Source organism: Dendrobium catenatum, unplaced genomic scaffold (genome assembly GCF_001605985.2).
Source record: "Dendrobium catenatum unplaced genomic scaffold, ASM160598v2 fragScaff_scaffold_402, whole genome shotgun sequence".
Lineage (NCBI taxonomy): Eukaryota > Viridiplantae > Streptophyta > Magnoliopsida > Asparagales > Orchidaceae > Dendrobium > Dendrobium catenatum.
The window spans coordinates 454,618-465,466 of NW_021318864.1; the positions used below are offsets into that span (position 1 = coordinate 454,618).

General features: G+C 38.2%; 3 protein-coding genes across 4 annotated transcripts in view; 1 reads left to right on the plus strand and 2 right to left on the minus strand.

Moving 5' to 3' along the window:
* The window catches only part of LOC110098964 (ADP-ribosylation factor GTPase-activating protein AGD5), a 46,561-nt gene extending 42,742 nt beyond the window's left edge, over positions 1-3,819 (plus strand). Inside the window, exons 7-11 of the mRNA XM_020825941.2 lie at positions 1,135-1,414; positions 1,652-1,812; positions 2,432-2,686; positions 2,761-2,816; positions 2,990-3,819. Of these exons, the coding sequence (XP_020681600.1) occupies positions 1,135-1,414; positions 1,652-1,812; positions 2,432-2,686; positions 2,761-2,816; positions 2,990-3,149 (912 nt within the window). The 3' untranslated portion in view covers positions 3,150-3,819. The remainder of the gene's footprint in view (positions 1-1,134; positions 1,415-1,651; positions 1,813-2,431; positions 2,687-2,760; positions 2,817-2,989) is intronic.
* A 1,282-nt stretch (positions 3,820-5,101) lies between these two features.
* LOC110098959 (QWRF motif-containing protein 4) lies at positions 5,102-7,869 on the minus strand. Of its 2 annotated transcripts, XM_020825933.2 has the most exons (6): positions 6,296-7,869; positions 6,069-6,188; positions 5,826-5,945; positions 5,612-5,701; positions 5,394-5,503; positions 5,102-5,292 (listed from the first exon to the last, which is right to left on the minus strand). In XM_020825933.2, the coding sequence occupies exons 1-6, from the start codon at positions 7,469-7,471 to the stop codon at positions 5,274-5,276; spliced, it is 1,635 nt and encodes a 544-aa protein (XP_020681592.1). In that variant the 5' UTR covers positions 7,472-7,869; the 3' UTR covers positions 5,102-5,273. The 2 variants fall into 2 exon arrangements, with proteins under 2 accessions (XP_020681592.1, XP_020681593.1); XM_020825934.2 differs by lacking the exon at positions 6,069-6,188 and having other exon boundaries at positions 5,396-5,503.
* A 670-nt stretch (positions 7,870-8,539) lies between these two features.
* On the minus strand, positions 8,540-10,451 carry LOC110098976 (pentatricopeptide repeat-containing protein At4g18975, chloroplastic). Its single transcript, XM_028694120.1, has 2 exons — positions 10,173-10,451; positions 8,540-10,013 (listed from the first exon to the last, which is right to left on the minus strand). Exon 2 carries the CDS (start codon positions 9,636-9,638, stop codon positions 8,847-8,849), a length of 792 nt encoding a protein of 263 aa, XP_028549953.1. The 5' UTR covers positions 9,639-10,013; positions 10,173-10,451; the 3' UTR covers positions 8,540-8,846.
* Between the last annotated feature and the right edge of the window lie 398 nt (positions 10,452-10,849).

The following is a 10,849-nucleotide window of genomic DNA, read 5'->3' on the forward strand; positions in this document are numbered from 1 at the left end:
GTTCATTCGATGAAACGAACGGTGTATTTATGAGATTTTGTGTTCGTATCTTGTGAAATTGCATGTCTTCAGCCTTTACTGTCACTTTGGATTGAAGTAAATGTGGATCACATATGAATGTCAGCATTCTTTGAGGCGAGAGAACAGGAGGAATAAGAGTAATACAAACTTTTCTATTCCTTTTCTATAGGTGACTTTAAAGTAATTCAAAATTTTAATCAAGATAAAATAAATCCTAACATCTGATTTAAAAAAAATGAAGATAATCTAACAAAAGAGTAATTTCTATATGATTAATGGAGAGTTGATTATCTTAATAATGAAGTTAAAGTAAAATACAATTTATTAGATTGATGATCTATTACATTCATTTTGAATCGGAATATTATCATGAATTTGGGCTTTGAATCTTGGATGTGCGACCACGTACTGCATCAGCATTATGTGGGGTATAACTGATATTAATGGTGTGAATAGTTATCCAAATTGCATAGGGGCAAGCATAAAAAATGAAACCCATGACTAATTGCTTTAGTTTTTCTGTGAAATTCAAACTTCTAGTGAGCAAAATAGACAACATAGATATAGTTCTTGAAAGAAGAATTAGAATATTATGATGATTAAGGCTTGAGAATTATAGTAGATTTAAAGAACGCATTATAATTGGCTTAGTTATTGCTATAATATTTGTTATTTTATAAAAAAATGAGGAAAATTGACATTAAATATTTTTGGACTTAATACAAAACTGTCGGTGAAATCACACAAATTTAAATTTGAATTTGTGGAAGTTTTGAAAGCATACATAAATAAATAAAAAAGGGCGTCATTATAGAATTTATAATTATTGTTTTCTTAAAATCCGAGTCATAATCCTTTTGCCCCTTCATATTTCACATTGGTGCAAAGTATATGGATGTATTTTATTTCTACAATCTTGATGTCTAGTAAATGTTAGACTTAAGATCGGGGTTTGGTGTCTTCTTATTTTTGTTGTTGATGGATAGAATAATTTGTGAAGTTAATAACATGGATGCCTTGCCCTTAAAACAGCATTTCTCCATTTCTATGTAGCATGGTTTCAGATAGTTTTATTGAGTGAGATACTACCCAAATCTTCTTAAACTGAAGCAGGTTTCCACTGAATCAAATGCTGAACCAGTCTTACCAAAGGTTGATGCTCCACAACATGCAGAGATGGCTCATCCACGAGTTGAAACTGCATCTAATCAAGTTAATCCCCAACCCAGTAAATTGTCTTCACATGCCAAACCTACCCCACCAGCTGAACTCACAGCACCTCCAAAAGTTGATTATGCTACCGATCTTTTTAATTTGCTCTCTATGGACAGTTCAATGGGAACAAAGTTGGAGTCATCACAAAATGACGATAATTCTTGGGCAGGATTCAAGTGTAAGGCACCATGACATTTGTTTTTATAATTACATAACTTGAATGGGAGTATTTTTTCTAATCTTTAAAGTGTACCATGCCATGTGCATTTTCTCCCTTTTTATTACTTGATCTCCATACAATGATCAATCAATTAGCTTGCAGATAATGAACTCTTCTGATGCAGTATGGGTTAATTGTTGTAATTTAGTGATGTGCTTATTTTGATTAACTGTTCGCTCTATCTCTTATTGGCAGCTGCAGAGAAAAATATTACCACAAATTCAGTTGGAAATAACACCCAATCTGCTGCACTAATAGAGGATCCATTTAAAGATTCATTATCTGTGGCACAAACAGTTGTTCCAGTGAAATCACAAACTAATGTGAAGAATGATATAATGGGTCTATTTGAGAAGGTCAACCATTCTCCTTATTACTATTTTAAATGAGCATTGCTTAATGTTCCAAAATATGCTTCCAAAAACCTGCTCGACATGTTACATGGAAGTATTTGTAGGATTTACGGTCTTCAATTTTTCCAATTGTAACTATCGCTCGGCTAATTAGCAAGATTTTTTAATTGTTTTTTCTGAAGTAGTGCGCATCTCATTGGAGATATAGATATGAAGCCAGGTTTTGGAACATCAAAGTTAGTTTTGTTTTCTGACAAAATCGTTAGGTAGTGGAGGAGGTTGATTCAATGCGTCAAGAACCATGAGCTTCTTTTTAGTATTCAATGGGCTGTGATCATGAATAGTTATCTTGCAGCATCTTTGAATTGCTAATTTGATTTTAGAGTCAGTTACTAAAATTTTGACCACACAGTGGCGAGAGGGAAAAATTAGGTTTGCAAAAATGTTTTTTTTAGTAATGCATTATAAGCATCATAAAGGGAATTGAGTTACACTTATCTTAAAGGCTACTACAGCTTTTTGCGTATGTTTTTCTTCCACTGCAATTTTTTTGTTGTCATGGACAGAAAATGAAATACTGGATTGATTTTGTTTGCCCACTTTTGTTTATGTTGCAATGCAGCCCAATATGGGTTCTCCCTATGCTATCCATCAGCAGCAGCTGGCATTCCTTTCCCAGCAACAGGCTCTTCTCATGGCTGCAACTAAATCTGGTGTTACATCTCCAATGATTCCAGTGAATGCCATTCAACCTGGCATAAATCTTTCCAATGCACATAGTGGAGGTCTTCCAAGTCAAAGCTGGCCAACTCTTGGTTCCGTTGCTACAGGAATGGTACCAATGGTTGGGCAAAATGGCCTCAACAACTTCGGCCAGGTATTTGCTTGAAAATCTACAATTGGTTCGAACTTTTCATATCTATGCCGTAATCTCTTTTTTTTATCTGACAGACTGGGAACATTAGACCTATATATCCTGGAAGTTATGGATCTTTTTCTACACCCAGGCATGCTACTAAACTTGATTGCAGACCTGTATTGCATTGCTGCCATTAATCAGAAAATTGTCACTTTGATTACCTCAGTTTGCGTTGATTTTTCTTCTTTTTGAGCTCGTAATAGACCTGTATTGTATTGTGTCGGTGTGCATGTATGCTAATGAACACTTGACACTATGCAGCATGTACTCCATGAACTACTCAAGTACACCAATCAATGGAGTGGCCATTGGCGGAGCAGCGAGGCTATCTTCACCTGCTGCACCTTCTGCAACTGGCACTCAAACAGGAAAAGAGTATGACTTCTCATCATTAATGTCAGGGATGTTCTCAAAACAATGAAGCCTCATGTTCAAGAACACTGGCTGGTGTAACTGTTCGAGGGAAAATTTTTATTTGTGGTAGAATGAAGATAGTTAGCCGGTTGTTATGGAGACCATTTGATGTTTATTTGCTGGATTCATTTGATAGAATGAACTCCAGAATGAATAAAGTACTGCCATTTGTTGGCACCGTTTCTTATAGCGGTGCTTTTCATGGAGGGGGTTGGGTAATCACACCATTCAGATGTTAGTGAAAGTGAAGTCCTGGATAGAGTGCGGAAAGTTAAATGAATAAAATGTCATTCGCTTAAATTTATTGCTTTGTTGAGTTAGGATAGTCATGACGTGCCTTCAACTTCAACTGAAATGAATGTTTAATACTAGCTTGGCAACAGGTTGGATTTAGGTTATATTTTAGGTCAGATTGGCTGGGGTGAGAGTTTTAAGACCTATTGCAATATGATTTCTGGGACAACTAGGAACGTTTCAGTTTTATTAGTGTTGGAAAAGCTACATAGGAAGAGGAAAGTTTCATTGGAAGAGTTAGTGTTTTGCACCGTAAAGAAAATGTTCTTACAATAACGAGGGCAAGGAAGATTATATATAAATACTGATTTCAAACTTTGACTTGACCCAGCATGTAATTATCAAATTTGATCATTAGAGTGATGATGATTCGTGGTGATTTAGATTGTATTGTCTGCAATTTTTCTTTCAGCTTCTTTTGATCTAATATTTCACTATTTTAAGTTTATGGATTTCATTCATAATTTTAGATCAAGATCATAGAATCAGCGGCTTGTACCATCCACATGATATTATGACTTACTGGTTAACTTCGACTTGTTATCTTCAAATTTGTCTGTGGTTTCCTTAGTTATATGGTTCATATTTATTGTGACAAACAATACAAAGTGCTATTTATTTGGTTAGGAATCGTCTGTTTCATGCTTAGACAAAATGCAGCGAAGAAACCCTGAACTTTGTAGAAAATGGATTGTAGATGAAAAAGTGGACTTGCATCTGATTTCTTGGAGAACAAACTTACAGAGATTTTTTCGAAGGCTGTAATGTTCTGAGAAGCAAGGCTAATGCTATCTCAATGGATTCAGCATTACAGGGTAGTGCTTAGATTTAATTGTCATGTGTTCCTAAAATAGTTATTTTAATTTCGTTATTTAAAATAAGAGTTCGCCATTCCTTTCGTATTTGATATTACCTTGATCTTTTAAAATTTTCATTTAGTTGGAGATGTCTCTTTTTTCTCGTAGGGGCTGTGCTAGGCTAGGGGTTGTAAGTTAGAGGGGGAAATGATTTTTTTTTTTAATATATGTCATTAAATATGATGCAATAATATCTTATTTAATCCCATAGATCCATTATGGGAGATCTGCTTCTTCAATCTTGTTTCATTATGATAGGCGTCATGATTCTTGAGAGCTCGTATGTATGATAGTATTTGTTAGAGTTCTGTGAATCTTGTGATATTTGTGATCATGTCTACTTATAATTTAAAAATTAAACTTATCAACAATTTTTCTCTCTAAAAAAACTGCACCCCATGAAGTTTTTCCTTCTTGTATCCGAGTAGTTTCTAGCATGAATCTTTCTATTATACCATCTTGTTTAGTAAATTTGCGGGCTCAAAAAGGTCATATTAATGGTTTTCATCTGATTTCTCTTCTAATGCAAGGCATAATTATTTATGAATATTTAATTGTAGATTATCTCTGCTAATGCAGGCTAAATCGACATTGTTTTCTCTTTTAATGCAGATTAAATTGACATTATCAAAAAATAAAATATGAAAGAGTAAATCATGTTGCCTTCATTTTCGTGAGTATCAGAAGGAAGTATCCCTGGATATAGAAGTGGTAAACTTTCCAATGGTATAAAGTTACAAAATTGGCTTTCCAAGTGTTAATTAAAAGAATATTCGTAAGGCCCATATCGAATGTACGGGGGGAGTGATTCTCACTAAGAACATTAAGATTTTGTTTAAAACTTATGTAGTAGTTGTCATTTACAGAAGCCAATCAAAATGACTGAATTTGGATGCGAGGTGCTTTAACTGATTACTGGAGCAATGTTTTCAAAATCCCCGTTTTACATTTCTATGATTTTAACTGAATAAGATGACACCTCAAGCTTTCCTCTCGAAACTGCAAATGGGAGGATAGCAGTAGCATTAGATATGGTAATAAAGAAGAAGGATAGAAATAAGATTTTAGTGAATGATATAAAAGAAGGTATGATTAGTTACACCTGCAATTCAGAGAAAAATTCCAGCAATTCAAAGCACTCTTCAATGAGGGGCTTCTCTTTTGAGATTAATTGGGCAAGTTGTGCTACTAAAGGAACTGTTCTGTTAGTCTGCCCAATAATTTAAGGTACACTGATTCAACTAGCATTTTTAGAATGGCATGGAATTGCAAAGATATTATAATTAAATGGCCATATAATAAATGAACAGACTCGTACCATGGAAACGCATGCTGCTATGTTGCCATTGATTGCTGCCATTAAGTTTGTAGCTTTACGCATCAAGATGGAGAGTATCTGGGGATCGGCCTGGCCAGCAACTCGAAAACATTTTAATAAGACTAGAAAATAATTACTGCTGATCAATCAATTCGGTAGTTACATATCCTCTTTAATTAATTAGGGTTAAGGATAGGCATATATAGCTAGGTACCTTGGCACGGTCAGTCAGAGGAAGCCTGCACACGACGGCGTGCAAACAGTCTTTGGTTGATGATATTGCTGCCATGTGATGTTTCTCCATATAATTTACCCATCTCTCCATTGCTTTAATCTGGTCGACGACGACATCTCGGATCGCATATTTAATTAAGATATGTATGTAATAATGCCTAATTTAATTAAGTTAAGATACAACTATACAGGGCAAAGGCCGAGCATTCCTTTCCTTACTAACCTGAGGAGAAATGAGAGTGTTAAGCCTAATGCTAAGTTTGTGATTGGCCAGCTGCAACCGCTTGTGTGTGACGGCAATCCGTAATTCCATCAACCCAAGCCCTGCGCTCACCAATGCTTTCTGTGCTTTCGTAAGTACGTACGTGTCAAAATCAAGAATAGTTTTAATTATAAATAGGATTGTCTAGCTTAAGCCTGGGTTGTTGTTTAATGGACCACCATTCTTACCTGGGCCATGGCCCACTTGTTCGAGTTTATCGCGACCGTTCTCGCGTTGACGAACCTCCACTGCATCAAATGGTTGTGCGCCATTCTCAACTCATGCTGCAATTCCACTGCAGCCTGCGCTCCTCTCGCCGGCGAACCAACAACCTCCGCCATCCCTCTTCTCCCCGACAACCTATTATTCGCCGTCTCCTTTGCCACCGATATTGATGATTTCGTCGTCGTCGTTGTCGATGCCAACGTTACGCCGGAGCCGGAAAATGATTTTCTCCTGAACAGGCCCCCCAATCCCATACTAATTATTTTCCCCATCCCTCCACTGATCATTTCCTTAGCAGGAGACGTCGGCTGACGCAGCACGGGTGGCGATCTTGAATTACGTGGCACCGGCGGCGATCGTGAATTCCGCATAACCGGTGATTTGGACCTCCGAACAGGGGAACCCGATCTCCTGACGACCTTGCCGGCGATCTTGATTGGAGCCCTCGATCGTGAATTCGCGCCAGCGTCTCTGTGATCGGATTCAGTGCTGGGGAAGTCGAGGCCAAATTCTGATCTTCTTTCGGCGAGGGCGTTCTCATCGCTGAAGGGAAGGCGGGCGGCGGATGGAATATTGGGCCCGGAGAAGGAGGAGGAGGAGGACGAGGAGGAGGACGGTGAAGGAGGCGTTCCGGGCTGCTTTTTCTTCTTCTTCGATGCTGATGATGATAATGATGGTCGATAACGCCTCCCCCTGCCGTTGCTGATGTTAATCTCGAAAGCAGAAGAGTTTGATCTGGCGCGTTGGCGGGAGGAGAACGTGCTTGCGGCGTGTGTTTCGAAGCCGACGATCCGCAATTCTTCTTCTTCTTCTTCGTTCTTGCGGTCGTTGATTAGGTGGTCTTGAAGCGTGGCTGCGATGACGTTGGTGTTCGGGGCGCCGGGTTGGTTTTTGGCGGAAGGCCAGAGACCGCCGCGGAGCTGGAGGTCTTCGGCGGAGCGCTGCTTACGGAGTACTTTTCGTGGTGTTTCGGGAAAGTGTTTACGGCGACGAGGGGAGCGGGAATGAAGTGTTGATGTGGTATTTGTAGGGGACTCGCCGCCGGAGGATGGGGAGGAGGGACAGATGGAGGTGGCTGCTGCTCCGGCCGGCCGGAAGCCGTGGGACACGACTCGGGAGATGGATCTTCGCTTGTCCATCTTTTTTTCACAGGGAAAGCGAAATTAAGGAGGGGAGAGACTTATTGTCGTTATTATGATTAGAAATGGTTTAGGCAGTGGTAGAATGGCGGTTAACTTGGGGCAAGAAAGCCGGCAGTATATTTGATTCATATGTTACCAATCATCCGATCTAAATATAGAATCCCGCATCTTAGATGATAAGATTTATGAGTGGAACTACACATTGATAGAATTATTAAGCCCAATTACAGTCATAAATCATATAAAGTCCTTCAATTTTTATTGAACTTTTGTCATTGACAACACAACTCATTAAAATGTAACTAAGGATATTATTAAATTATATTTAGTTAATCAAAATGAGATTAATAAATCGAATAATTAATTCTATATGCCAAATGCCTTAACAAAGAAAATTTCCTTGGATGGATGCAGAAGACAGTTTGACTGACTTGAACTGGAGATTGCACCGGCAGCCACGTGTCAAGAAAGGTAATGTGCCGGACGTTATTTTTGTTGTTGTCTGCCAATTGTGAGTGAGTAAATACTCGTTTAACCATAATAAAATAGTCCGGCCGGCAAGGATATTGAAAAAAAATAATTATTGTCACTTTTATTGGATTTAATTTAAAATAAAAAAGTAATTAAAATTTATATTAGGTTGATCTCAGAAGGAAATCAAATAAATTTAAGACTACTCTCTCATAATAAAATTGATGAAAATACCTGCAGCTTTTTTTTTTTTCTTGAGAAATTAAGGGCCGAAACACAAACTCACGCGCACAGACTATCATTTTTGAAGCTCACCGACGACACTGCTTAGAAACTAGACGAAACTGCTTAGAAACTAGGCAGCACCGCCGGCATTCAAGGCGGAGGGGAAACCAGGCAGCTAAAAGGGGAGAGAGAGAGGGCAGCTAGGACATCCTTCGATTGTTCCCTCTTTCCTTGGAACTTATGAGCCCTTGAAGAACACCTACATTGAATCTCATTGTATAACTTAAAGTTGGCAGATTTTGTTCCATACACACCTAATTAATAAAATCTCCAAAATTAGACTACCATGATCCCCATCAGATGGTTATATTGCTAGCTTAATAACATGCTTAACTTAATTATATGTGGAAAGACTAAAGCTTATAACTAATTACATTACATCATTTACTACTGCCTGATATCGGGTTACAGTTCATAAAGTTTGGAAAAATAAAATAAGATTCAAGAAGAAATTTAAACAAGCAAGAGAATCCCCATAACCTGATAGTTCCATTTATCAAGTCGACGATTACAAAGGCTTTGGATAACTGCTTTATTGCCATCTTATGCCATAAAACCTGAAGCAGTAGGCCCGAAATGAGCTGATGCCTGAAGATCAAAGATTTAGCAAAAGTTGTCATCTTTCTTCTGCTCGAATCCTCACTCTTTCCCCATTGAAGTGCAGGTATTTCCACTTATTCTGATACTTCATGAGCACCAGCTTCTGTTTCTCAAATTCTCTCAACTTCCCCAAAGCTACAGCAACTCTTTTCACCGTATCAGCATCAGGTCTTACACCCAGCTCCTCCATGTCTGCAAATACCTCCACAACTTTCTCAGAAACATGATGGTGATCATAAAGAGAAATCATTCTAGAAAACAGCCGCTTCGATACCGATCTCGTGTGCCTCTGCAAAATCATCCTCCACAATTCCTCTGCCTCCTTCAACCTTCCATCCCTTTCAAAAGCTAGAAGCAAACTATCGTATGTTCCCATAGTGAGAACTTGGCCTTTGCTTAGCAACCACTTGCTCACCTGAATGATTCTTAACCATTGGTTTCTCCTTCGAAGAATTTCCAGAGCCTTCGCCGCTGCAACAACCGGAAATTCCGTCTCCCAAGCAGTCCATTTGTCCAATGCTCCATGAATGACTTCCTTTTCATTTGGAAGCTTTGAAACGATGCGAACGAGATGAAGAGCTTTCTGACCGGATCCTGCTGTATCCCTCTTCATCCATAAATGGTGCTCCTTTTTCCCTGATTTCGAATAGGACATTGGCGCATTGTTCATGCATCTAACAGCTTCGATTCTCGCAACCACGGACGCTGGAGTCCGTAAGAATGATGAATTTGGCAAATAAAGGCCTTTGAAGCTCGATTTGGGGAGGAAGCTGGCGTGAAAGCATAACCCTAACCCTAATTCCGTCATTTCCCCTTTTATGCCAAAGTCTCAGAGCCTTACCAGATCACAACTCGCCTATGCACATGAGGAGAAGAAGCAAAGGGTGGCGCCGCGAATATATGAAACGGCGGAAAGAAAAATAATGAGGGGTCGGCGGCGGACGGCGTAGACAGAGAATTTTGCTAAAAGTAAAGCGGGGCAGGATGATCCGCTGTGGATAACTAGAAATCTAAGTAGCACTTTAACTAAGTATATTTACATATCTCACCCTCTTAAATAAATATTTATTTAATGCCCTAAACTTAGCGCCCCTTGATTCCATTCTCAGCTCTATCAAAATCGCTGGTGTACCCCTCACTTGCGTCGAATGCTTGGCTTAGAGTATTAGAAAAATATAATAATCTGCCATCAAAAGAAGGCATCAGATCCATAGAGCAGGGGATTTCGGTTGCCAAAAACACTTATGACTGATCTAATATATTTAGAAAAACATAGCAGAAGCATACGAGACGCCATTAAAAAAAAAATAAAAAAAGACAGTTAGGGTCGTATGATCATAACCCTCTTGAAAAATCCAATCCATAAAAAAGGACGCAGCCACCGAGCTGAAAAAGAAGCACAAGCAGCCGAATGATTATGGATGATGAGCTCTATAGTGAAGATCAGTTGAGGCGCGTGAAGTTGGGGCATTTCTTTGAGATATGCGATGCGACTTCGTCCAGAGAAGAGAAGAGAAGAGGCGTAATTTCTAGGGATGAGGTATGTCACTTCTGGCGGAGGAGATATATTTCACCATAGATTGAGCAGTTCACATGCATCTTACCGGAGAAAATGCTGGAGGTACAGAGTATTATTTTTAGGGTTTTAAAAACTTTTTTTTTTCTGAATATAAAATTTTATGGTAAAATATGCAAATAACCTTGTTTAATGTGCTCTACATATAAATTCTCTTTCTTTCTTTTATTATTTTTTTATAGTTTAGGCACTGTTCCTTCCGAAATTAGATAAATTATGTTTAGGTGTAGAAGACTTGGGGTTCTTGGAACAGTTTTTTTTTTTTTTTTAAGTAAATCTTAAAAATAAAATTTTCTTTTTAAAAAATTTAAGTACTAAAAAGTTAATTTATAAAATAGTATGAAAATTGTCCAAACGTATATGAGAAAATCCCGAAATTTATCACCATGTGCAAACCTTATCAAAAATTTTTTGAATGAGAAAAATTGATGTTTGGTTAAATT

Bases quoted from the DNA above. Each gene is read 5' to 3' on its own strand.
- LOC110098959 (XM_020825933.2), bottom strand. From the start codon at position 7,471: ATGGACAAGCGAAGATCCATCTCCCGAGTCGTGTCCCACGGCTTCCGG. The intron at 6,189-6,295 runs GTAAGAATGGTG...ACGAAAGCACAG, and splicing joins ACAAGTGGGCCATGGCCCAG to AAAGCATTGGTGAGCGCAGG. The intron at 5,946-6,068 runs GTTAGTAAGGAA...GTCGTCGACCAG, and splicing joins ACACTCTCATTTCTCCTCAG to ATTAAAGCAATGGAGAGATG.
- LOC110098976 (XM_028694120.1), bottom strand. From the start codon at position 9,638: ATGACGGAATTAGGGTTAGGGTTATGCTTTCACGCCAGCTTCCTCCCC.